Genomic DNA, 27,433 nt, shown 5'->3' on the forward strand with positions numbered 1-27,433 from the left:
TGATGGTGGTATCCGTGTCGATGATCTGGCATGTCTTGCAGAGGTTGCCGTGGCAGGGTTGTGTGGTGTCGTGGACGCTGTTCTCCTGAAAGCTGGGTAATTTGCTGCAAGCGATGGTCTGTTTGAGGTTGGGTAGCTGTTTGAAGGCGAGTAGTGGAGGCGTGGGGATGGCCTTAGCGAGGTGTTCGTCATCATCGATGACATGTTGAAGGCTGCGGAGAACATGGCATAGTTTCTCCGCTCCGGGGAAGTACTGGACGACGAAGGGTACTCTGTTGGTTGCATCCCGTGTTTGTCTTCTGAGGAGGTCTATGCGATTCTTCACTGTGGCCCGTCGGAACTGTCGATCGACAAGTCGAGCATCATATCCCGTTCTTACGAGGGCGTCTTTCAGCGTCTGTAGGTGTCCATCGCGTTCCTCCTCGTCTGAGCAGATCCTGTGTATTCGTAGGGCCTGTCCATAGGGGATGGCCACTTTGACGTGGTTGGGGTGGAAGCTGGAAAAGTGGAGCATCATGAGGTTGTCCGTGGGCTTGCGGTAGAATGAGGTGCTGAGGTGCCCGTCTTTGATGGAGATTTGTGTGTCCAAGAAAGAAACCGATTCTGAGGAGTAGTCCATGGTGAGTTTGATGGTGATAATTACAGAAAGTTCATATCATGCTCTTGTTATTGTCTTTGTGTGTCATGCCTGGGAGTTCATTTTAAACCATCAGTTTTAATTATATATAACTGAATGCAATACTCCAGATGGGGTCTGAGAAAGGCTCTGTACAACTGAAGCGTAACTTCCTCACTTTTGAATTCCAGCTCCCTTGAGATAAAGACCAAAATTCCATTAGCATTTTTGATTAATTTCTGTACCTGTGTGCTAGCTTTTAGTGATTTGTGTACACGGACACCTAAATACTTTTGCTTCTCCACAGCTCCTAGTTTTTTATTATTCATTCATGGGATGTAGGCGTCGCTGCCGAGGCCAGCATCTATTGCCCATCCCTAATTGCCCTTGAGAAGGTGGTGGTGAGCCGCCGCCTTGAACTGCTGCAGTCCATGTGGTGAAGGTTCTTCCACAGTGCTGTTAGAAAGGGAGTTCCAGGATTTTGACCCAGTGATGATGAAGGAACGGCGATATATTTCCAAGTCGGGATGGTGTGTGACTTGGAGGGGAACTTGCAGGTGGTGTTGTTCCCGTGTGCCTGCTGCTCTTGTCCTTCTAGGTGGTAGAGGTCACGGGTTTGGAAGGTGCTGTCGAAGAAGCCTTGGCGAGTTGCTGCAGTGCATCCTGTGGATGGTACACACTGCAGCCACGATGAGCCAGTGGTGAAGGGAGTAAATGTTTAGGGTGGTGGATGGGGTGCCAATCAAGCGGGCTCCTTTGTCCTGGAAGGTGTCGAGCTTCTTGAGTGTTGTTGGAGCTGCACGCATCCAGGCAAGTGGAGAGTATTCCATCACACTCCTGACTTGTGCCTTGTAGATGGTGGAAAGGCTCTGGGGAATCAGGAGGTGAGACACTCGCTGCAGAATACCCAGCCTCTGACCTGCTCTTGTAGACACAGTATTTATGTGGCTGGTCCAGTTAAGTTTCTGGTCAATGGTGACCCCCCAGGATGTTGATGGTGGGGGATTCGGCAATGGTAATGAAGTTGAATGTCAAGGGGAGGTGGTTACACTCTCTCTTGTTGGAGATGGTCATTGCCTGGCACTTGTCTGGCGTGAATGTTACTTGCCACTTATGAGCCCAAGCCTGGGTGTTGTCCAGGTCTTGCTGCATGCGGGCTCGGACTGCTTCATTAATGGTCTCTCACCATTAAGAAAATATTCTGATTTATCTTTCTCAGATCCAAAGTGGATGACACAGGAAATACATGCTCTATGCAAAATACCTTTGATATAATTATAGGCAGATGCTGTACACACATCTTCAATGATTTCAACAGATTGTGAACTGAGGGTAATGGAGGGCTCTGTGCCACTGCCTCATCGGTTCCAAGTAGATTCTGCTTTCATTTAGGACCATCACATACAGTATGCTAATCAGACAGCCTTAATCCTGACTAAATCTGATGTAACATGGGGATGATAGCATAGTGGTTATGTTATTGGACTAGTAATCCAGAAGCCCGGACTAATAATCCGGAATCATGAGTTCAAATCCTACCACGGCAGCTGGGGAATTTAAATTCAATTAATTAAATAAAATCTGAAATTAAAATACTAGAATCAGTAATGGTGGCCATGAAACTACTGGATTGTTGTAAAAACCCATTTGGATCACTAATGTCCTTCCTTCAGGGAAGGAAACCTCCCGTCCTTACCCGGTCTGGCCTATACGTGACTCCAGACCCACAGCACTGTGGTTGATTATTAATTGTCCTCTGATATTGGCCTAGCAAGCCACTCAGTTGTAAAATATTGCTTAAAAAAAGTCACAACAAGAATAAAACCGGACGGACCACTAGGCACCGGACACAACAAAGGCAATCCAAGCCCAGTCGACCCTGCAAAGTCCTCCTCACTAACATCTGGGGACTTGTGCCAAAATTGGGAGAGCTGTCCCACAGACAAGTCAAGCAACAGCCTGATATAGTCATACTCACAGAATCATACTTTTCAGCCAACGTCCCAGACTCTTCCATCACCATCCCTGGGTATGTCCTGTCCCACCGGCAGGACAGACCCACCAGAGGTGACGGTACAGTGATATACAGCCAGGAGGGAGTGGCCCTGGGAGTCCTCAACATTGACTCTGGACCCCATGAAATCTCATGGCATCAGGTCAAACATGGGCAAGGAAACCTCCTGCTGATTACCACCTACCGTCCTCCCTCAGCTGATGAATCAGTCCTCCTCCATGTTGAACACCACTTGGAGGAAGTACTGAGGGTAGCAAGGGCACAAAATGTACTCTGGCTAGGTAGCACCACTACTACTGGTCGAGTCCTGAAGGACATAGCTGCTAGACTGGGCCTGCGGCAGGTGGTGAGCGAACCAACACGACGGAAAAACTTACTTGACCTCGTCCTCACCAATCTACCTGTCACAGATGCATCTGTCCAGGACAGTATTGGTAGGAGTGACCACCGCACAGTCCTCGTGGACATGAAGTCCAGTCTTTGCACTGAGGACACCATCCAACGTGTTGTGTGGCACTACCACCGTGCTAAATGGGATAGCTTCAGAACAGATCTAGCAGCTCAAAACTGGGCATCCATGAGGTGCTGTGGGCCATCAGCAGCAGCAGAATTGTATTCCAACACAATCTGTAACCTCATGGCTCGGCATATTCCTCATTCTACCATTACCAACAAGCCAGGGGATGAACCCTGGTTCAATGAGGACTGTAGAAGAGCATGCCAGGAGCAGCACCAGGCATAACTAAAAATGAGGTGCCAACCTGGTGAAGCTACAACTCAGGACTACATGCGTGCTAAACAGCGGAAGCAACATGCTATAGACAGAGCTAAGCGATTGCCACAACCAACGGATCAGATCAAAGCTCTGCAGTCCTGCCACATCCAGTCGTGAATGGTGGTGGATAATTAAACAACTAACGGGAGGAGGAGGCTCTGTAAACATCCCCATCCTCAACGATGGCAGAGTCCAGCATGTGAGTGCAAAAGTCAAGGCTGAAGCGTTTGCAACCATCTTCAGCCAGAAGTGCTGAGTGGTGATCCATCTCGGCCACCTCCCGATATCCCCACCATCACAGAAGCCAGTCTTCAGCCAATTCGATTCACTCCACGTGATATCAAGAAACGGCTGAGTGCACTGAATACAGCAAAGGCTATGGGCCCTGACAACATCCCGGCTGTAGTGCTGAAGACTTGTGCTCCAGAACTGGCCGCGCCTCTAGCCAAACTGTTCCAGTACAGCTACAACACTGGCATCCACCCGACAATGTGTAAAATTGCCCAGGTATGTCCTGTCCACAAAAAGCAGGACAAATCCAATCCGGCCAATTACCGCCCCATCAGTCTACTCTCAATCATCAGCAAAGTGATGGAAGGTGTCGTCGACAGTGCTATCAAGCGGCACTTACTCACCAATAACCTGCTCACTGATGCTCAGTTTGGGTTCCGCCAGGACCACTCGGCTCCAGACTTCATTACAGCCTTGGTCCAAACATGGACAAAAGAGCTGAATTCCAGAGGTGAGGTGATAGTGACTGCCCTTGACATCAAGGCAGCATTTGACCAAGTGTGGCACCAAGGAGCCCTAGTAAAATTGAAGTCAATGGGAATCAGGGGGAAAACTCTCCAATGGCTGGAGTCATACCTAGCATAAAGGAAGATGGTAGTGGTTGTTGGTGGCCAATCATCTCAACCCCAGGACATTGCTGCAGGAGTTCCTCAAGGCAGTGTCCTAGGCCCAACCACACGGACTGCAGCGGTTCAAGAAGGTGGCTCACCACCACCTTCTCAAGGGCAATTAGAGATGGGCAATAAATGCCGGCCTCGCCAGCGACGCCCACATCCCATGAACGAATAAAAAAAAATGACGGAGTCTCCAGATGAGGTGGCCCTCTTTTTAGCTGAGCCTAATCTAGATGATAGACTTCCACGTGAAATGCGGACCGCAAGCCATGCCTAATGTCAGCTAGATCGATATGGAGAGCTTTTTGTTTTTCTAGACCCTATAGCTAATTCATAGTCAATGTCAAAGCAGATTGTATTTTAAGCCCCGACTAACTACACAGTTGACTGAATTCAAGCCGACAGCAAGGCATTGAGTCGTTTAGACTGTAAGGTTGCTTCTATGGAATCCCGCCATTCCCTGTGAACAACTTTGGCTGTAACCCAGCATGTGGGCAATTCTTTTCAAAAAGTATTAAGGCTCAAAAGGAAATTTACATAGTTACTACTCATTAACTCATTTAAAAGTGACTTCACACCCAGAAACTGGAGAATTCTCCCCACCCTGCCCACCACAAAGGGCACCAGATCCCTGGGAGCAATTAAAAGGCAGCATTCAAATTATTTATATATAGAACATATAATAATGGATCTCTGGGAGTGATTACAAGGCAAAAATCAAATTGAAGGGTTTGGATTGTAAAAAATGAATACCTGGGAGCAAGTTACAAGACACTAATGTTATGGAGTTTAGATCATGTCAGAAACTTGAGAATGAAGTTCAAGCGGATTAGAAGTAATCATCCGCATCCTGAGATCAAAATATATCCTTTGTATCAGCCACTTCTTGATACAGTCAGTTTTTGGCCTTTTTGTTGTTGGGGAGTATCTGCTAGTTCAGGCTTTTAATGTCAGTGCATGCAGCAATCTTCATGCATCTTGGTTAATCTAGGTGCTCAACGACCTGGTGACTATGTGAAGTGTTATAATGATTGATATTCTTTATGAGAGACGTTTTCTCTGCCATACACACAGGTCTGCCCTGTGCTGCTATTTTGCTCTGACTGGAATCAGCTCAGTCACTCCCTGCTTTTATATGCGCTATTTATAACTCCATGAGTAAGCTGACGTCACCACGCACGCCCACAAGCCCAAACACTACAAGTCCCAGAGACCACTGCGGGCACTACGCATGCGCACACCCAGCAGCCGAAGGTCCGCTAATATGAGGTGCTTGTTTTGCCTGAAAAATAATAGTTTCTATGTCTGAGGGAGGCGGTTACATTATTATTGACAAGGAACGGTAGGCTCTGGCTTTCGGGTCTCGGTTAGGTGGCGATGTGATGTCCGGGTGATGAGTGCAGGTCGGAGGCCGTGGCTGGGCGGCCGCGCGGGGTCCTGCGGCTGGGTGTGTTCGCGACTGAAAGTTTCGGTGGGGCGCGAGCGTTAGCCGTTACCGGGCCGGCGCGGGGATGCGACTGCGCATGCTCTGAGCGCTGCACTCACTCACTCACTCACACATCGCGCCCGGCACCGGGGCTGAAGGGACGGGTGAGTCGATGGGGAGGGGAGAGGGGGGTATGAGGGAGAGGGGGGTATGAGGGAGAGGGGGGAGGGGGGTATGAGGGAGAGGGGGGAGGGGGGTATGAGGGAGAGGGGGGAGGGGGGTATGAGGGAGAGGGGAGAGGGGGGTATGAGGGAGAGGGGGGTATGAGGGAGAGGGGGGTATGAGGGGGAGGGGAGTATGAGGGGGAGGGGAGAGGGGGGTGGGAGGGGGAGAGGGGGGTATGAGGAGGGGGAGAGGGAGGGGGAGAGGGGGGTATGAGGGGAGGGGGGGGTATGAGGGGAGGGAGGGGTTTGGGGTGGGAGGGGGTATGGGGTGGAGGAGGGGTAGGTGAAGACGGGATGGGGTGGAGGAGGGGTAGGTGAAGACGGGAGGGGGGGTGGGGAGGGGGAGGTGGAGAAGGGGAGGAGGAGGGGTATGAGGGGAGGGGAGAAGGGGAGGAGGAGGGGTATGAGGGGAGGGGAGAAGGGGAGTAGGAGGCAGTATGGGGGAGGGGAGAAGGGGAGGAGAAGGCGGTATGGGGGGAGGGGGTGGGGAGAAGGAGGGGGTGGGGAGAAGGAGGGGTAGGTGAAGACGGGGGAGGGGGTATGGGGAGGAGAAGGCGGTATGGGGGAGGGGGGAAGGGAGAAGGGGAGGAGAAGGCGGTATGGGGGGAGAAGAGGGGAGAAGAAGGGGTAGGTGAAGACGGGAGAGGAGGGGGATGGGGAGGAGAAGGGGATGGGGAGGAGAAGGGGTTGGTGAAGACGGGGGAGGGGAGGGATGGGGAGGGGGTATGGGGGAGGGGGAGGGGGAGGGGAGTAGAAGGGGAGGAGAAGGCGGGATGGGAGAAGGGGAGGAGAAGGCGGTATGGGGGAGGAGAGGGGAGAAGAAGGGGGTGGGGAGGAGAAGGGGTGGGAGAGGAGGGGGATGGGGAGGTGAGAAGTGGGAGGTGAAGGGAGGGTAGGGGGTTAAGGGGGATTCCTGCGAGTACATGGTAAGAGTGGCGGGAGAGGGACTATGGGTCCGGCGAGAGGTTTGAGAGAGTGTAGGCTGATGCACTGAGATGGGGTACAGTCCTTGGCGAGATGGTGAAGGGGTGTGGGTTTAGGCCTGGGGAGAGGAATGGAGTGGAAGATAGGAAGAGTGTCATGCCAGGAAATGGGATATGAGTTTCTGGAATGGGGATAAGAGCCTCGGGAGATGGCGGACGCTCCTCGGGAGATGGGGGGCGCGGCTGCGGGGAGGGATATCCCGGGAGATGGGGGACGCGCCTGGGGGGGGGGGAGGGATATCCCGGGAGATGGGGGACGCGCCTGGGGGTAGGGATATCCCGGGAGATGGGGGACGCGCCTTGGGGGAGGGATATCCCGGGAGATGGGGGACGCGCCTGGGGGGAGGGATATCCCGGGAGATGGAGGACGCGCCTGGGGGTAGGGATATCCCGGGAGATGGGGGACGCGCCTTGGGGGCGGGATATCCCGGGAGATGGGGGACGCGCCTGGGGGGAGGGATATGCCGGGAGATGGGGGACGCGCCTGGGGGGAGGAATATCCCATGACTTTGGGGTATGGGTCTGGGGAGAGGGATATATCGGTAGATGGGGTACTTGTCTGAATTCATGCTCGGTCTTCATTTGGTAACCCTTTCTAGTGGTCATTATTAATATGTGACGTTTGGACGCTATTTGGTTGTTGGAGGCATTACAGTTACGTCCAATCCTGTCCTCATCTGACATCCACACCTGTCCTCATCTGACATCCACACCTGCACAGTCATGCAGGAGTTGCAGAATGGCAGAGGAGCTGGACCTGGCTGTGTTTTATTGCCCCCTAACCCAGAGGCTCTGAGGTCAATTGTAAAGTCCTGACTGCTGCTGACATCAGTCTGGAATCTTGCTGTCTGTATGGCTCAACTGGATAAATTCAATGAGCTGGTGTCTTTTCAGAATCTCCAATGATCCAGGGTGTCTTTATTGAAGTATGTTTGAGAAGTAGACAAGTAAGTTTTTCATCGGACATATCATCAAAATCTGTCTGCTGTATAAACGGGTGTCTTTTTTGATTCTTCTGTGCTAAATGCAGACTTAATCTCGACACATTATTGGAAACAGTAATTCTTGTAAATCTTCAAAGTAAAACAGCTGGCCTGTCATAGTGAATTGGTTGATTCTATTTCCGGCATTGCATCAGGAAGGTGTAATCCCTTTTGAAAGGTGTTGGCTCCCTGTTCAAGGTCTCTACACAAACCTTGGACAGGGAGCCAACACCTTGGACAACCTGCCCTCAAGACTGGCAGTGTTAGTCTGAAATTGCATGCTAGAAGATAAATAGGAGTGGCATATGTATGGTGACTGTTGGATTTTTGCTCCCTCCCTTGTAGGGAATCCTCTGGCCTCTTCTAAGAATGGGAATTCAGCATGTGGTGGATAATGGTAGTCAACTAGCATCTGATTACTCCTTGGTGCACCTTTATAGTGCTCTGCTACATGGTGTGTTCCATTGTACCATATCAAGAAATTAGAGCAGCCACCAAAAAAAATGAACACTGGGATGAAGGCAGGTGCATCCTTTTGACTCTTTGCAGCTGTTCCGACCATTTCTTAATAGTGGTGGTGTTCATGTAAGATTCACTAGGTGTCTGATACAACAGTACATTAATGGTTCTGGCTTGAAAATGTTAAGTATTACAACCTCAGCATAGCTTTAGTTTGTATATAGGTAACATATTATCATTTTCTGCCTCATCTAGAGTATATCAATTCTTTTTGCGTGCTGTGATCTCATGAGCGTTAGAGTAGCAGTGACACCATAAAAGATTAGTATTTGTGATCAGTTTTCATCAACAAAATTCTGTTATGCTTTCAGTGGGACATTTTAATTGATCATAGTAATAAAAATGTCAGTCTTTTTACTTAAAAACCAGCAGGGTGAAAGTTAAGTTCTTTCACAGATTGCTGCTGGAGTGGTCTGGCATTGTGCCATGTTTTTTTGGGGGGGGAAGGGGAATCACATAAAAGGGACAGCCTCCCTTTTAAAACTCTTTTACATCACAACATCTGATTACAAAGGAATCTGACCAGCAAGTGGACAAAATGTTACAAGGTTACAAACACCATTTTTAGAACCTTTGGCAAATGTCTGGACTGGCACCAAGGATGAAGGTCTGCATTGTGACTTTGCCTGTCTTATGTTCAAACACTTGGTTCACAAGCCCTCAGAAGCAAGAGTCATAGAAATTATCACTGAAGCAGTGAAGATTGAACAGGGTCACAGATGGGCAGGAGCAATGGCTCTTTTCTGGTTTGGCTGTAGTTTCAAGCAGTATACCACAATAGGGTTTGTTGCCTAGACTAGGGTATGGATCATACAGTTCTTGCCCCAAAAGCTCTGCAGGCCTCTCCAATGCCCCTCTTACCCTTGATAGTAATTCTGTTCCTCCAATACAGAAGGGACCCAGATGGATGGATGGTTGATTGGCAAAACTTTGCAATCATGGAGGAGAGGATTTTTAAGTTGAACCCCTGCAGTTTCTAGATGTTGTGTGAGCAACTGAGACACCGTGGACTCAATCTGCTGTCGTCTTTAGTGGCTGTCTAAATTAATCATGATCAGAAAGGGGACTTTTTTTAATGAGCTATTTCGTCGTGCCTCAAAAAATCAGGACGCTGTCCCATTCTTAATCTCCAAGCAATGAAGAAATTCCTTTACAACGGTTCAAGATGGTGACACTGCCTTAAATTATTATTCAGATGTTCAGTCCAGGAGACTGCCGGCCCACAATACTTCTAAAGAATGTCTCCATTCACATCAGCATTTGTCAGTGTCAGTGAAGCTATCTTAGGTTTACTTTCAAGGTTGTAGTTGTCAATGTTGGATGGTCCCTTTTGGTCTTTCCTCAGCCCCATGGCATTTATATAATCCCTAGCCATCATTGCAGTCCATCCAGGATGTGGTGCATCTATCCATACTTTAGGTTTCTGAAGGCTCCTTAAAATAGACTGCTCAGGCAGCCATCTAGCAGGTACACATCGTGTTCCAGAAGCTTAGCTGCTTCTTCAACTATGAGAAATCTTATCTAGAGCTAAAGCAAGTCAAATTCTTATGTGTGCTATTTTAGCAAACTTGTTAACCCATTTAAAATGAATGGCCACTCTGACATTTTCAAACTCTGATACAGAGCAAGTTATTATGCCTCTGGACAGGTATTATGACAATCGTGATATTTAAAACAAACTTGTTTTCTTTGTCAAGAATTTCTGATCCCTTTTTATCCTTCATAAATAGTAGTAGATGCCAAAGGGACTGCACCTTATTCTGTAGATAAATATTAAATCTCTTTGTCATCTAAGTTTCTTGGTACGCTAGTCACCAAGTTACAAGTTGCCACGTAATTTGACGAAGTTTATAGCACAGAAGGAGGCCATTCAGACTATCGTGCCTCTGCTAGTTCTATGCTCGAGCAATCCAGACTTGATTCCACTGCCTTGGCCTCCTTGTGGCCCTGTAACTTCCTCTGCTTCGAATATTTGTCCACTCATCCTTTAAAAGGTGTAGTGGCTTCTGCCTCAAATACTCCTTGTGACAAAGCATTCAGTGCTCCAACAACTCTGCATAAAGAAATTTATCCTCCCCTCTCTCCTTGCTCTTAGTGGCAATTTCAAATTTTTGTCCCCTCTTCTGCTTTACCCCACCAGAGGAAATTGTCTGTCTTTATTCATCCTATCGAACCTTTTCATAATTTAAAGAAAATACTTGTAAATCTTCTCATAGCATTCTTTGACTCAGTGGAAATAATGTCTCAAATCTTTCCTCATAACTATAATTTTTCTTCTTTGATATCAACCTGCTGCATTGACACTGTAAGCACTCTGGTATGATTGCATTGTACAAATATATAATTATTTCTTTGTTCTTGTACTCCATGCCCCTATTTATAAAACTGAGTGCTTTTGGCCCTTTTTGTTTTATGGCTTTATCTACCTATATTCGTAATTTCAGGAAGTTAACTGCTTACAGGTTTCTCTGTTCATCCACACCCTTCAGTGTCTTTCCGTTGAGTGTACGCTGTCATTCCTTGTGTTTATTCCCAAAAGAATTCCTCACACTAAATTGTACCTACTGCCCTCGACCTGTCCATGTCCTTCTGAAGCCTTTTGCAGTCTGCTTTGTAAATTTGCCAAACTCCCTACTTTTGTGTCATCAGCAATTATGTTCTTGTGCTAACCCCGGGTACACCACTTTTAACCCTTCCCCAATCCGGGCAACACCCATTAACCCTACTTTTTTGTTTTCTGTCCATTAACCCACATTCTATGCTCCTATGTTTATAGAATGCACCTAAGTATTTGAGGTATCTTAACGAATGCTGTTTGAAAATCCAAAGACATTAAATCTGTTACCTTTTCTTTATCCAATCCGTTACTTCAAAAAAACTTAAATTTGCCAAACACGTCTTGTCTTTAATTCATGCTAGCTGTCCATGATTATCTCATACATTTCTAAATGTTCACATGTTTTGCTTGATTTGTATTTTATATTCATACATCCAACTGCCAGGGAACCCACAGTTTTACTGAGGTTGTTTCACCAATTCCATGGCTGCTTCCTAGGCATCCTTGAAACAGATATCCATAGGTAACCTATGTAAGGCAGTTACATGGAGTAACTCGCATACCTTCACTAAATATTATTGTTTGGACTTGGCTGACCTAGAAGATGATTAATTTGGCAGATCTGTCTGAATGACTGGAGTCTTTATCCCTCCTCCTCCCTACTTGGTCAGTCTCCCATGGTATACGGAGGAGACGATCTGTAGAAGAAAGAAGGATTACCTACTTTGTAGGGTTGTATTTAGCCTTCGGAGAAGTTTCCTCTACTCACTGTGCTCTCATTCGGCCATCTCCTGCCAGTTGCAGAAGTGCAAGTAATTGCTATATTGTCTTTCTCAGGAAATGCATAGGGGTAAAATGAACTGGTGCTTTGGGACAGGGAGACCCTTTTAAATTGCTGGGAGTGAGAATTGGTCACATGGAGGATACTTCTGGGGTTGTAACGTGACAAAGCGCCCTAAAGGGATGTTGTCCCTCTACATGATTTTTTTTCTGTAGTCGCTGGCTGGTGCCAGTCTAATCCAGCATTGTGTGGAGGATACTTCTTAGGAGAATGAATAAGACCCTACAAAGTAGGTAATCTTTTTGGCCCTGAAAACTTAGAATCTTATCTATAGGTTAAGATCGTACAGGTGATTGTCTTTTTATGTTTCTATTTTAGGTTCTCAGCTCATCTGTATTAACTTGCATAATTTCACTAACTGGAATAGGTGGGCTTGGGGGAAAGAGAATGTGGATTGGTATGCTGGTGGGGGCATGTCACCCAAAGCAAATTTGATGATGGTGGCACTCGGGGTTATTAAAATTTCCCTTCATTGCTTCTGTCTCAACAGGAATCAGTGCCTGGGGGAGGGGGAATAATAGTGCTCAGGAGTTATCAGCCTGTTGAGAGTAGTAAAGAGAGACCATTCTGTAAGTGATAATTCAAAAGCAATAACTGCAAAAAAATCATCGGAGGCCAGAAAGGATATAAATAAGTGTCTATTAGTAGAGGCATTTTGCTAATTGCCTCACGTTAAGGTACATATCAAATGGCTTTCGGTTTGTTCGGCCTGTTTATTGGGGGGGAGGATGAGGGGCAGGAGGGAGAGTGAGATGTGCTTCCAGATGTTAATGGTCATAATTGTGTCAGCTTGAATTACATAGAAAGCCTTGCATCCTCCAGACAGTCAGGGAAGAGTGGAATTAAAAACAGAAAATTCTGGAAATACTCAGCATCTGTGGAGAGAGAACCAGAATTAATGTTTCAGCTTTATGGAAATAGTAAAGATTTAACAGTTTTTAAGCAAGTACATAGCCGGGGGAAGAGAACAAAAGGTAAGGTCTGTGATAGAGTGGAGGGCAGGAGTGATTAAATCACAAAAGGGATGATGGTGCAAGGCAAAGTGGGAGGTAATGAGACTAGTAAAGCAACAAAAGATGGGTCTAGAGGAGCTGTAAATGCCAACAGCAGAACCATTACCAGCACCTGCTTACTGGAAAAAATGGGAGCAGTGGTTATGATCTGAAGTTATTGAAATCAATGTTGAGTCGTAAGGTTGTAAAGTGTCTAATCGAAAGATGGGGTGCTGTGTCTCGAGCTTCCATTGAGCTTCATTGGAACAGTGTAGGAGACCGAGGATAGAGAGGTCAGAGTGGGATAGAAAGTTAAAATGGTAAACGACCGGAATCTCAGGGTTACGCTTGCGGACTGAATGCTTTGCTCAACATCTCCAGTCACCCAATCTGCGTTTGGTCTCCCCAATGTAGAGATGACTGCAGCGTGAATACAGTATACTAAATTGAAAGAAGTACAAGTAAATCGCTGTTTCACCTGGAAGGAGTGTTTAGGTCCCTAGACGGTGGGAAGGGAGGAGGTGAAAGGGCAGGTATTGCATCTCCTGCGCTTGCACGGATAGGTGCCATAGGAAGGAGAGTAGGTGTTGGGGGTGATGGAAGAGTGGAGCAGGGTGTCACGGATGGGATGGGATGATGTGTTTGGTGGTGGCATCGTGTTGGAGGTGGCGGAAATGGCAGAGGGTGATCCGTCGAATGTGGAGACTGGTGGATTGAGGACAAGGGGGTCCCTAACGTGGTTTTGGGAGGGAGGAGAAGAGATGAGGGTAGAAGTACGGGAAATGGGGTGGACACGGTCGAGGGCCGTCAACCACAGTGGAGGAGAATCTTCAGTTGAGGAAAAAGGAATAGTTGAGTTCATGTTTTGCATTGGCCTTTGTGGTCTACCACAAGTGGAGTTGGAGGGTTGGGTTTCAGTTCACTCGTTCCTCATTTGTCCTTCTGGTGATCATTAAATGTTGCAATGCTTTTTGTTAACATGCAGGTGGATGTAAAGTAGACAGTAGAGATGTGTTTTTGGGAAAGCTTTAAGTTATGGGTGATGTAGCTTAGGGGCTATGCCAGTTTCTGTTAGTTTAGTGCACTACATTTGACACGCATTGGATTTGGGACAAGTTGTTTATAATCTGCCATTTGCTCTTCTGAACAGTGATCATGTTATGGACTAGTTGTTGGAAGTTCTGATCTGCCCTCTGTATACATCTGCTTTGTTTCCCTTTTTTTAATTAAAAAAAAGATTGTGTAGTTATTTGTACAGTTTTTGATTGGTATTTACGTACATCTAACGGCAGGTCAATTTAGAGAACTAAGGATTGCATTGGAATTGAGTGCAATAGGGTTAGCCTGTTTTTTCTGAAAGCGAGTCACTCTTGTGATGGTTGTACATCTCCTCCTCAGACATCTTTCCTTTTGTATCGTCATTTTCTTCCCTGTGTAGGGCTGTGTTGGGGAGGAAAATCATGTACAGGGAATAGGATCCAGGCTGGTACTTTGCCAGTTCTAAATGGGTATATATTTTTATTTTTGACATATCACCTTTAGTGCTTTCTTTTAGTCAGTTTTTAACATTCACAAAATGGCACAACCAATTTCTCATGTCTGATCTGAGCATATCATGAGCAGTAGATTTCAATCTAAAGAATTTGCTTATAGATATTGAATGGTAAAGGTTCTGCTCTCTTTTTGGTTGTGTTTTAGTATCGTCATGTCATCCATACACGCTTATCTCAACAGTAAATGTTTTTCTAGGTGCTGTATATACACGGAGGATAACTGAAACCTCAAAAGTAATTTTATAAGGCAGTAACTCAGTTGAGTGGTTCAGGTGACCTCATAAATTCACACGAAGGGATTCATAATCATAGAAGTGTTCTTTTTAAGTCATCTTTTTTTACCACTGATGCAACCTGACATTTTATTTTCAAAATGCCTTTCTGATGTTATATGAAATTAATGCAGTATGACACAGTAAATTTATGGTGTTGTGAATTTGTGACAAAAGACTTGAAGGTTTATAGGATTGTGTGTCTATTGAATTACTCAGTCCTCATTTTGGTCACTAATCTGGCTACATTTATTTAAAACTTAAAAACTTAATCTGGTGATTCTTACTTCTTAACTCCCAATAATCTGTGATGCTCCATGTGTTTTGAGCAGGGTATTCCTAGGCAAATTCCAACCCCTTTTCCTTTCTCCCCAAACCCACATTCTCCAGCAGCCACTATTATTAGTTTTGGCCTGGTAACTGCCCCACTTAACTTGGGAGTTGCTGACCTCCATTAAATAAATTAAACTTTGACATCTATTTTTAACAGTAGTCAGATGAAAATTCCCTGTCTTGTATTTATTGTACTAAGTGCTGGCATACATATACAGCCCCCAGATAGCCTCTTGTGTAAAATACAAATAGCTGTAAATGGAAAGCAAATTGTTGGACTTTCCTTGCTGGCAGCTTTTCTGTTCAAAAGCTGTACGTGGTTAAGGGCTGTTTTTAGGGAAACCCCTTTCTGGTTTTCTGTAGAACAACTACAGTCTGCACAGGGTTCAACCCTGACACAAGTGTTGTGTTATTCTTGCTATTTATTTAGAAAGAATTCTTATGTTAAAAGTGGCCATTTTCTAGTGTATGGTGTCAGTGAGAGGTAAGTTTCAACATTGAGATAAATATAGCATCAAAGCTGCTTGGTATCAATTTTCTTCTGTCAACTTCAGGAGTACTTACTAAAACGTCACAATGACATTAAAATATGTTGAGTTAAAAAATAGATTTTTTTTTAAAGGAACTTGTTTTGAGAATTTCTTTATTCATGGTGATTTTCATTGCACCTGTTCGACCATGCATAAGAAAATATGTAGCTGGGTGGATTGCATTAGGCCAGGCTGTGCCCATCGCAATATTTCCTGGCCTAATAAAAAAAAAAGTGACTTAAAAATCTACTTGTTTGTAGAAATCACGATTGGTTGACCTGTTAATAAAACGTAACTGCAATTCGTTTAATCAGTGCTGCAGGGAAAAAAAATTTGCTTAAGCCATTATACCTGTAATTTCATGCTCTTAATTTATCACCTCAAATTTCTCACAGTATTATCACCTGTAGTAACAGTCCTGTCACCACCAATACTTTATACTAGTATATAGCTCGAGATACTCTCTAGACACAATCTAAGTTTAAAGAGACAAAATTTATAATCGCTCTGCTAGGTGTTCTTCACTGTTCAGTGGATCTCGTAGGAAAATTTCACAAGTCTACCCTTACAATTTACTGACTTTTTCTACTTTCAGATTGGCCGCTGAGGGAAGCAGGAAATGACGGAATACAAACTGGTAGTGGTAGGAGCCGGTGGCGTGGGAAAGAGTGCCTTAACTATCCAGTTGATTCAGAATCACTTTGTGGATGAATACGATCCAACGATTGAGGTAAGTGGGCTCAATCCTGTGAGAGGAGGTTAGGTAATTAACAAAATAATTTAGGCAGATTTTTATTCTATTTTTATTCACGTTTGAGTTTGAAATAATGTATTCTCTAGTGAAACAATCCAAGTTTACCAAAAACAACTATGTTCTCTCAGCCCTGGTTTGGGATAAACTAACGTTCCACTTTTCTAAAACTCCAGTATTCTTTCTATTATTGATATCTGAACCATCCACTACTCCAACTGTGTCCATTTTGTGTCAGCTTCTATATTTAATCATATATATATATATTTTTTAAAAACCCAGAATCTCATTTGCTTTTTTTAGGTGTCAACCTTGGCTCAGTGGTAACACTCTCGCCTCTGAGTCAGAAGGTTGTGGGTTCAAGCCCCACTCCAGAGACAGGAGCACACAACCTAGGCTGATACTTCAGTGCAGTACTGAAAGAGTGCTGCACTGTTGGAGGTGCCTTCTTTCAGATGAGGCCCTGAATTCCCTCTCGGATGTAAAAGATCCCATGGCACTATTCGAAGAAGAGCAGGGCAGTTTTCCCCGGTGTCCTGGCCAATATTTATTCCTCGCCCACCATCACTAAAACAGATTATGTGGTCATTATTTCATTGGTGTTTGTGGGACCTTGCTGTGTGCAAATTGGATGCCATGATTCCCTATATTACAACAGTGACTGCACTTCAAAAGTACTTCATTGGCGATAAAGCGCTTTGGGACATCCTGAGGTCATAAAAGGGCTATATAAATGCAAGTTCTTTCTTTACCGATATTTTTTTTCCTCCTGCAGTCCTGCTTTTAAAGATTTGTATATCCGTATCCCTAGTTCTCCCTGCTCCTCCACTCCATCGAGTTTTACAGTTTAGGTTATGTTTCCATTCTCTTGATCTTTTTCCCAAAATGTACAACTTCAGATTCATCAACTGTATTTGCCACCTGTCTGCCCAACTCCCCTGACCTGTCTGCCCAACTCCCCTGACCTGTCTGCCCAACTCCCCTGACCTGTCTGCCCAACTCCCCTGACCTGTCTGCCCAACTCCCCTGACCTGTCTGCCCAACTCCCCTGACCTGTCTGCCCAACTCCCCTGACCTGTCTGCCCAGCTCCCCTGACCTGTCTGCCCAGCTCCCCTGACCTGTCTGCCCAACTCCCCTGACCTGTCTGCCCAGCTCCCCTGACCTGTCTGCCCAGCTCCCCTGACCTGTCTGCCCAGCTCCCCTGACCTGTCTGCCCAGCTCCCCTGACCTGTCTGCCCAGCTCCCCTGACCTGTCTGCCCAGCTCCCCTGACCTGTCTGCCCAGCTCCCCTGACCTGTCTGCCCAGCTCCCCTGACCTGTCTGCCCAGCTCCCCTGACCTGTCTGCCCAGCTCCCCTGACCTGTCTGCCCAGCTCCCCTGACCTGTCTGCCCAGCTCCCCTGACCTGTCTGCCCAGCTCCCCTGACCTGTCTGCCCAGCTCCCCTGACCTGTCTGCCCAGCTCCCCTGACCTGTCTGCCCAGCTCCCCTGACCTGTCTGCCCAGCTCCCCTGACCTGTCTGCCCAGCTCCCCTGACCTGTCTGCCCAGCTCCCCTGACCTGTCTGCCCAGCTCCCCTGACCTGTCTGCCCAGCTCCCCTGACCTGTCTGCCCAGCTCCCCTGACCTGTCTGCCCAGCTCCCCTGACCTGTCTGCCCAGCTCCCCTGACCTGTCTGCCCAGCTCCCCTGACCTGTCTGCCCAGCTCCCCTGACCTGTCTGCCCAGCTCCCCTGACCTGTCTGCCCAGCTCCCCTGACCTGTCTGCCCAGCTCCCCTGACCTGTCTGCCCAGCTCCCCTGACCTGTCTGCCCAGCTCCCCTGACCTGTCTGCCCAGCTCCCCTGACCTGTCTGCCCAGCTCCCCTGACCTGTCTGCCCAGCTCCCCTGACCTGTCTGCCCAGCTCCCCTGACCTGTCTGCCCAGCTCCCCTGACCTGTCTGCCCAGCTCCCCTGACCTGTCTGCCCAGCTCCCCTGACCTGTCTGCCCAGCTCCCCTGACCTGTCTGCCCAGCTCCCCTGACCTGTCTGCCCAGCTCCCCTGACCTGTCTGCCCAGCTCCCCTGACCTGTCTGCCCAGCTCCCCTGACCTGTCTGCCCAGCTCCCCTGACCTGTCTGCCCAGCTCCCCTGACCTGTCTGCCCAGCTCCCCTGACCTGTCTGCCCAGCTCCCCTGACCTGTCTGCCCAGCTCCCCTGACCTGTCTGCCCAGCTCCCCTGACCTGTCTGCCCAGCTCCCCTGACCTGTCTGCCCAGCTCCCCTGACCTGTCTGCCCAGCTCCCCTGACCTGTCTGCCCAGCTCCCCTGACCTGTCTGCCCAGCTCCCCTGACCTGTCTGCCCAGCTCCCCTGACCTGTCTGCCCAGCTCCCCTGACCTGTCTGCCCAGCTCCCCTGACCTGTCTGCCCAGCTCCCCTGACCTGTCTGCCCAGCTCCCCTGACCTGTCTGCCCAGCTCCCCTGACCTGTCTGCCCAGCTCCCCTGACCTGTCTGCCCAGCTCCCCTGACCTGTCTGCCCAGCTCCCCTGACCTGTCTGCCCAGCTCCCCTGACCTGTCTGCCCAGCTCCCCTGACCTGTCTGCCCAGCTCCCCTGACCTGTCTGCCCAGCTCCCCTGACCTGTCTGCCCAGCTCCCCTGACCTGTCTGCCCAGCTCCCCTGACCTGTCTGCCCAGCTCCCCTGACCTGTCTGCCCAGCTCCCCTGACCTGTCTGCCCAGCTCCCCTGACCTGTCTGCCCAGCTCCCCTGACCTGTCTGCCCAGCTCCCCTGACCTGTCTGCCCAGCTCCCCTGACCTGTCTGCCCAGCTCCCCTGACCTGTCTGCCCAGCTCCCCTGACCTGTCTGCCCAGCTCCCCTGACCTGTCTGCCCAGCTCCCCTGACCTGTCTGCCCAGCTCCCCTGACCTGTCTGCCCAGCTCCCCTGACCTGTCTGCCCAGCTCCCCTGACCTGTCTGCCCAGCTCCCCTGACCTGTCTGCCCAGCTCCCCTGACCTGTCTGCCCAGCTCCCCTGACCTGTCTGCCCAGCTCCCCTGACCTGTCTGCCCAGCTCCCCTGACCTGTCTGCCCAGCTCCCCTGACCTGTCTGCCCAGCTCCCCTGACCTGTCTGCCCAGCTCCCCTGACCTGTCTGCCCAGCTCCCCTGACCTGTCTGCCCAGCTCCCCTGACCTGTCTGCCCAGCTCCCCTGACCTGTCTGCCCAGCTCCCCTGACCTGTCTGCCCAGCTCCCCTGACCTGTCTGCCCAGCTCCCCTGACCTGTCTGCCCAGCTCCCCTGACCTGTCTGCCCAGCTCCCCTGACCTGTCTGCCCAGCTCCCCTGACCTGTCTGCCCAGCTCCCCTGACCTGTCTGCCCAGCTCCCCTGACCTGTCTGCCCAGCTCCCCTGACCTGTCTGCCCAGCTCCCCTGACCTGTCTGCCCAGCTCCCCTCCCCTGACCTGTCTGCCCAGCTCCCCTCCCCTGACCTGTCTGCCCAGCTCCCCTCCCCTGACCTGTCTGCCCAGCTCCCCTCCCCTGACCTGTCTGCCCAGCTCCCCTCCCCTGACCTGTCTGCCCAGCTCCCCTCCCCTGACCTGTCTGCCCAGCTCCCCTCCCCTGACCTGTCTGCCCAGCTCCCCTCCCCTGACCTGTCTGCCCAGCTCCCCTCCCCTGACCTGTCTGCCCAGCTCCCCTCCCCTGACCTGTCTGCCCAGCTCCCCTCCCCTGACCTGTCTGCCCAGCTCCCCTCCCCTGACCTGTCTGCCCAGCTCCCCTCCCCTGACCTGTCTGCCCAGCTCCCCTCCCCTGACCTGTCTGCCCAGCTCCCCTCCCCTGACCTGTCTGCCCAGCTCCCCTGACCTGTCTGCCCAGCTCCCCTGACCTGTCTGCCCAGCTCCCCTGACCTGTCTGCCCAGCTCCCCTGACCTGTCTGCCCAGCTCCCCTGACCTGTCTGCCCAGCTCCCCTGACCTGTCTGCCCAGCTCCCCTGACCTGTCTGCCCAGCTCCCCTGACCTGTCTGCCCAGCTCCCCTGACCTGTCTGCCCAGCTCCCCTGACCTGTCTGCCCAGCTCCCCTGACCTGTCTGCCCAGCTCCCCTGACCTGTCTGCCCAGCTCCCCTGACCTGTCTGCCCAGCTCCCCTGACCTGTCTGCCCAGCTCCCCTGACCTGTCTGCCCAGCTCCCCTGACCTGTCTGCCCAGCTCCCCTGACCTGTCTGCCCAGCTCCCCTGACCTGTCTGCCCAGCTCCCCTGACCTGTCTGCCCAGCTCCCCTGACCTGTCTGCCCAGCTCCCCTGACCTGTCTGCCCAGCTCCCCTGACCTGTCTGCCCAGCTCCCCTGACCTGTCTGCCCAGCTCCCCTGACCTGTCTGCCCAGCTCCCCTGACCTGTCTGCCCAGCTCCCCTGACGCTCTTGTATTCATTCTTACAGCTGCCAGGCCTCCTGATTTCATGAGCAAATTTTGATAATCCTCTTTTCTGATTATGTCCAAATCATTTATGTACCCTGACAGCAAGAAAGGTCCCAGCATAGATTCTCAGGGCACACTACTAGCTATACCTTGCCAATCCAAAAACATTCATTTACTGATACACTCTGCTTTGTATCCTTTAACCATCGCTCTATCCATTTTGCCGCTTTACCTTTGCGACTATGGGCATTAATCTTCACAAGTCCAAATATACCCCAACCACTGTGTTCCCCTACTTGATAATTTCTTTGAAGATTTTGATAAAATTAGTAAAGTATAAAACCTGCCTTTCACAAATCCATGTTGACTGTCCCTGATTATGTCTTAGTGTTCACTGTTGTCCCTTATTACAGTTTCTAGGAACTTTCCTGTTGCTGACTTGAGGCTGATTGATCTGTAATTTCCTGCATTTTCACTTTCCTTTTTTGAACAGGCACCACCCTCCAGTCCCTGGTTCAATTCTTGTAATTGTGCTTAGTGCTTTTGCTGTTTTATAACTGAAGTGTAGACCACCTGGGCCTGATGACTTACTAATTTTGACTTCCATTGGCTCTTTCAAAACAGTTTGCATTTTAATATCAGTGTTTTCTCCACTTTTCCTGCATGTTCCTTTGTAAGCACAGAAGCAACCCCTTTTACTTGTAAGAATCTGTTTTAGTTTGCATCCAATCCATCTCATACTTGAAGTCTGTTGTTTTATCTGCCAGTTTTTCTGTACAGTTAATCTGGACTAGGCCCCCTTTGATTTGTTTCTTTCTATCCAAGATTCTTATTTTTTTACTTGTCTATCCTGACTGTAAACCTAATGCTGAGATTGTTGGCCCTTAAATATTCTCCTACCTTCCAGTAGCCTACTTGACCTGGTTCATTACCCAGAACCAGGTCTAGTACTGCAGATTTCCTTGTTGGACTTGTAACAAAATGGCTTCACAAACAGTCCACAATGCTTCTATGAACCAATTTGCAGAAGCCAAACCTCCATGTAATGCCAGGAACATAGAACTCTAGCAGCTGCATCTCAACATTCTGTCTTAATTCAGAAAGTTTCCACAGAATACTAGTGGGGAAGCTTTACCCACCGTTCTCTTGTTGGTGGATCTCTCCCCTAGACATTGTCATTGCTTGGTACTGTGCCCACAAGAGACAAAAGAGTTTTAATGGATCACACATGCTAATTTTGTCCTGTGTCAGCCTTTTCTGTATCACTCTGCCCTTCCAGCATGCCTCTTGTTCAGTTGTTTTGCTTACCACTCCATCACAGGCGTCCAAAAATACAACACTGGCACCTAAGGCAGGGTTAAATATGTATAAATTTTTGTTCTCAAATTATACAGTTAATCTTTTATTGTCTGTGTAAGATGACTCTCAAAATAAATGTAATTCTTTAAAGTAAATTTATGTTCTGTTTCTCCCCTCAGGACTCCTATAGGAAGCAAGTAGTGATTGACGGTGAAACATGTTTATTAGACATTCTGGACACAGCAGGTCAAGAAGAGTATAGCGCTATGAGGGATCAGTACATGAGGACAGGAGAGGGGTTCCTTTGTGTATTTGCTATAAACAATATTAAATCATTTGCAGATGTTCACTTATACAGGTGGGTGTAGAGTCTATTCCTCCATTTATGCTCTTTTTTTATTCCTTTTTAAAGAGTTCCTGGCCAGGGACAAGTGAATTTGCTTCAGTTTTAGATTATTAGCTGTCCCTCCATGACCCATCAAATTCAGATGCCAGAGACAAATGCTTATACATGAAAACCCTCCTCTGCTCATGAGTCCTTGATTTTAGATGAACCCTGAAGTGGTTGAGAGTGAGATGAGCAATATTGAGCTTGATTTTTACATGGAGGGGAGGTAATCGAACACGATCCCCGGAAATAAAGTTGGCGGTTCGGAACCTGCGATTGCGACCTAATTGAAGGATAAAAATTTTACTTCCGGGTTTTGTGCCCGGCAGCCAGTCTGATTGACGGGCTGGCTGGCTGTCGGGCGGGAAGGTCTGCAGAAGCAGGCCATAACCGGGAATCAGAGAGGGAGAGATTGTGGGCCGTAGAGAAGATCGGGGGGGGCCGTGGAGAAGATTGGGGAGTGGGAGAGGGGGGCCCCGTGGAGAAGATCGGGGAGTGGGAGAGGGGGGGCCCCGTGGAGAAGATCGGGGAGTGGGAGAGGGGGGGGCCCCGTGGAGAAGATCGGGGAGTGGGAGAGGTGGGGGCCCCGTGGAGAAGATCGGGGGGTGGGAGAGGGGGGGGGGCCCGTGGAGAAGATCGGGGGGTGGGAGAGGGGGGGGCCCCGTGGAGAAGATCGGGGGGGGGCCCGTGGAGAAGATCGGGGGGGGTCCCCGTGGAGAAGATCGGGGGGGGGGGAGGGGCGGTGGAGAAGATCGGGGGGGGGGAGGGGCGGTGGAGAAGATCGGGGGGGGGGAGGGGCGGTGGAGAAGATCGGGGGGGGAGGGGCGGTGGAGAAGATCGGGGGGAGGGGTGGTGGAGAAGCTCGGCGGGGGGCGGGGCGGTGGAGAAGCTCGGGGGGCGGGGCGGTGGAGAAGCTCGGGGGGCGGGGCGGTGGAGAAGCTCGGGGGGGGGGGGGCGGTGGAGAAGCTCGGGGAGAGAGAGAGGCGGGGCGTGGAGAAGATTGGGGGGGGGGGGGCGGGGGGGAAAGAGGGCGGGCCATGGAATGGTTGGAAGTTGGTCGTGGAATCTCAAAGGGTTCGATTCTGGAGCCATTCTGCTTGCTGTATATATCAGTGATTTGGATGTAGGCCTGGAGGGACTGGTTTGCATGTGATAAAATAGGAACTATAGTTAAATCTTTAGAAGACCATCGTAATCTGCAAAGGAATTCAATTTCAGGATATTGAATAAGATGAGGGCTAAGAAGTGGCAGATGGAATTCATTGCCAGTAAGTGAGATGATATAGTTTGGTTAAGGAGAACAGCAGTAATTCCGCTCTGATTGGAAGTAGGCTTGGTGCTGTGGAAGAGCAGAGGGATTTGGGGATACAGGTTCACAGGACATTAAATGCAGTACGTCAGGTTGATAAGGCTTTTTTTAAAAAAAGTTTTAAATTGAATTCTAGGTGTTATCACAAGACGTATGGAATATAAAAGACAAACGGTGATGATGAGTCTATATAAAACCTTAACCTTATAAGACCTCAGTTAGTACTGTGCGCAGTATTGGGCGCCACACTATAGGAAGGAAATTGAGGCTTCGGGGAAGGTACAACTAGGATGCTGCCTGGTTTGAGGAAATAGAAATACAAAGAAAGACTTTGAAAAATGGAGGCTTTTTTCATTAGAACATGAAAGGTAGATAGAAGTAGACTGTTTTTGAGTAGTTGATTTGTCAAACTCTGCTGTCAAATCCTATCCTATTTTAAGTACCATTGCCCTATTACCCCAATGCTTCTTATCCCCAACGCAACCTTGTACTCATCTACAAATCCCTCCATGGCCACTCCCTCCCTACCTCTACAACCTCATTCAGTCCCATGTTCCTGCATACAACCTTCACTCTTGTGACTCCAGCCTCCTTTCCATCCTTCCTTCTCTCTGTTCCATATTTGTCTGCAGAGCTGTTTTGGCCCTGCACGCTTGAAACGCTGTCCTTACACCTCTCCGCTATGCAGTATCTCCTCATCTCTTCGACCAAGCTTTCACCACCATTCCTAATCTTTCCCTTGCTGTATCCTTTTTTCCTTATGGTATGACAACCATTTCAGCAAGAACTACAGGTCTGTTGTGGAAAGTACTTTATCTTATGATTGTTTAAAAAAAGGGGTGCTTTTTGGGGAGGAGAGACTAAACAAAGCTTGGCTGCTGTGATTATGTACTGGGCTGCTCGTATATTCTTTAATCAACCTACTACAGTGATTATTCATGTGTGTGTTTGTAAAGAAACTGTAGTATCTTATGTGCATGGAATGTGGTAAACTGTTGGTTCAGAAGTTTAAATGGAACTTGTTTCACAGCATGGTATGGATTAACGTGACTGGGCATGATTAGGTTCTTTGTGCTGTTGATGAAGCAACTTATCCTGTGGGAGCCATTCCCAGTTTGACGTAAAAATGTGTCAGAGATTGACTCAGTTCTGTCTGTGATGCAACTGAGTTAAACACATCATTAAACTATTTGTACTGAGTTGTGTAATCTCATTGGTTTTACTCTAGTTTATGTTGTCCAGTACCTATTCAATAAACAGTCTAATTCAACATAATAGAATCCACCATCTGTTGTGGTGGACCAGTGGTGTCTTACTGTGTTTATCTAAGGATGGGAATTGTTTGCTGACACTTAAATACTTATGCTTAGCTTCACAACGTGAATGTGTAATTCATTTTAGTTCATATTTTTCTTTCAGAGAACAAATTAAAAGAGTAAAGGATTCTGAAGATGTCCCCATGGTCTTGGTGGGGAACAAATGTGATTTACCTGCCCGGAGTGTGGACACAAAACAAGCACAGGAACTAGCTAGGAGTTATGGGATACCTTTCATAGAAACCTCAGCAAAAACAAGACAGGTAAGAAATGTGGAAGAGTGCCAGAAGAACCCACGTGGTTCAGGTGCTGGGCCACAGGTGAACCAAATCATTTTTGTTCTCAGTATTTGGTTCCAAGTCAAGATAGAGTTGAAATTATGTCCAGGTTATGTTCAACAACTGAAATGAAGTAGGTCTGATACATAGAGGTCAATTCTGGTCAAATCAAATCCTGGTGGAAGATTTTAGTTTAAAGTTATAACTGCAGTTCTTGTCCACATCATTTTCCAGCATTAGAACCCAAACCTTTATAAACCATATTTTAAAAAAATGTAAATAGAAGTTATGGTCGCATTATATTAAATGGACTTTGGGAAACCCTAGCTGTCTACAGTAGTAATTCCAATATGGCGGTCCTGGCAAGGCAGGGTGTGGCATTAAATTAGTGACTTTTGTGGGCAAGGATTTCCCCGTACTATTTTTGTTGTCCCTCAATGTACCATCAAAATCCTCCATGGGTTTCACTCATGGTAATACATGGGTGGTGAGGACCAGCCTACTCTCCCTGCTCTGACTGACATACATGGACCAGAGGCACTCTTATAAGTTGTCAGTGGGGCCTTGAATCATGGTTTCAACCTCAGCTCCCACACATGAATAAGTGTGGTGAGGTAACTTTTAGAAGTTTTTGAATGAGGGCATTCTCCTCTTTTCCTGTCTCTGGACTCCATGTACCGCAAGAACTTGTATTTATATAGCGCTTTTAATGTAGAAAAACATCCCAAAACACTTCTTGGGCGTAAGGATGAAATGGATGTCGCGCTAAAGGAGGGGATAGTAGGAGTGGTGACCAAAAGCTCCGTCAAAGAGGTGGGTTTGAAGGAGGGCCTTAAAGATGGAGATGTGGAGGGGTTTAGGGAGGGAATTTCGAGTATGAGGCCCAGGCGGTTGAAGGCATGGCTCGTATTGGTGGGGTGATGGAAGGGGTAGAGTGGAGGGGTTTAGGGAGGGAATTTTGAGTATGAGGCCCAGGCGGTTGAAGGCATGGCTCGTATTGGTGGGGTGATGGAAGGGGTAGAATGCACAGGAGACTGCAGTCACAGGAATGAAGAATTTGTGGGGCTTTGTAGCACTGCAGGAAGTTAGACATAGGGAGTGACGAGGCCATGAATGATTTCAAACACTGGTGAGGATTTAAAATTTGAGGAATTGGGGCACTGGGAACCAATGTAGGTCCCTGAGGATAGGGGAATGGGACTTGGTGTGGGATAGAATATGGGCAGCAGGATCTTAGATGAGCTGAAGGCAGGTATGAGGGTTTCAGCAGTCAATGGCCTGGGATAGTGGCGGAAGCAAGCAATGTTTTAGAGGTGGATGTAAATGGTCTTTTGTGATAGGATATGGGGTCGGAAGCTAGGCCCCAGGTCAAACAGGAGCCTAGTTCAGCCTGAGCCAGTAGACCGGATGGGGGGCGCGGGTGGAGTCGGTGGTGAAGGTATGGAATTTGTGGCAGGGGCCAAAGACAATGGCTTTGTTCCTACCAATGTTTACGTGGAGGAAATTGCGTCTTCTCCAAGACTGGATGTCAGTCTGATGTCATTGATGCAACGAAAAGTGATAGAAAGTTAGAGCTAGGTGGTATCAGTGGACATGTAGAAGCTGAGCCCATATCTGTTGATAATGTGGTTAAGGGGTTGCATATGGATGAGGCAGAGGAACTTGCCAAGGATGGATCCTTGGGGGAATGCAGTGGAGATGATGCAGAGGTGGATAGGTAAGATATATAGTGTGATCTTCATTGCTTTACTGATGCTAGTGTCTGGACTTACAAAGATAATCCTCTTTTTGATAACTGTCACTTCAGCACGCCTCCACATCAAATCAAATCATTGTTAACCCACCCCTAACCTTTTGGATTCTGGGATTTATAGAATGATAATGGATGAGGGGAACTAGTAAGATTTCCTCTTTTTTTGTGTGATTCCCATCGTCTTTAAATGTAGTTTATCCTCCATATACCTCACTTGTAACATAGTACCCCACTGTTTCTAATTGATTAATTTTACAGGGGAGTTGTGCGAACTTTTCTCAGGCCTTCATATGTGAAAGGTTCACCCAAAAATGGTTCGCTGCTGATAGGAGAAACACTTGGCTCGTGCTCAGCCTTTCACCACAGTGATGTGCCTGGCGTGGGGAATTCAGTGGTGTGGGATATCTAACCTGCTTTTCACTACTCCTCT

At 48.3% G+C, this 27,433-nt stretch overlaps 1 protein-coding gene and 1 long non-coding RNA gene across 6 annotated transcripts in view; one reads left to right on the forward strand and one right to left on the reverse strand.

The window, feature by feature from the left end:
- The first annotated feature begins 5,533 nt into the window (after positions 1-5,533).
- The window catches only part of nras (NRAS proto-oncogene, GTPase), a 33,835-nt gene continuing 11,935 nt past the window's right edge, over positions 5,534-27,433 (forward strand). Inside the window, exons 1-5 of one of the 5 annotated variants that reach the window (XM_068007281.1) lie at positions 5,743-5,900; positions 7,838-7,890; positions 16,119-16,253; positions 22,139-22,317; positions 25,076-25,235. In XM_068007281.1, coding sequence (XP_067863382.1) covers positions 16,143-16,253; positions 22,139-22,317; positions 25,076-25,235 — 450 coding nt within the window. In that variant the 5' untranslated portion in view covers positions 5,743-5,900; positions 7,838-7,890; positions 16,119-16,142. Of the gene's footprint in view, positions 5,653-5,742; positions 5,901-7,837; positions 7,891-8,271; positions 8,448-16,118; positions 16,254-22,138; positions 22,318-25,075; positions 25,236-27,433 lie in introns of those variants that run through there. The other 4 variants (XM_068007285.1, XM_068007283.1, XM_068007280.1 and 1 more) reach the window with 4 other exon arrangements.
- Positions 12,487-27,433, reverse strand: part of LOC137344384 (uncharacterized) — a 47,621-nt gene continuing 32,674 nt past the window's right edge. The window contains exon 3 of the long non-coding RNA XR_010968343.1: positions 12,487-12,718. This is a non-coding gene — a long non-coding RNA (uncharacterized lncRNA). The remainder of the gene's footprint in view (positions 12,719-27,433) is intronic.

Source organism: Heptranchias perlo, chromosome 27 (genome assembly GCF_035084215.1).
Source record: "Heptranchias perlo isolate sHepPer1 chromosome 27, sHepPer1.hap1, whole genome shotgun sequence".
Taxonomy (NCBI): Eukaryota; Metazoa; Chordata; class Chondrichthyes; order Hexanchiformes; family Hexanchidae; genus Heptranchias; species Heptranchias perlo.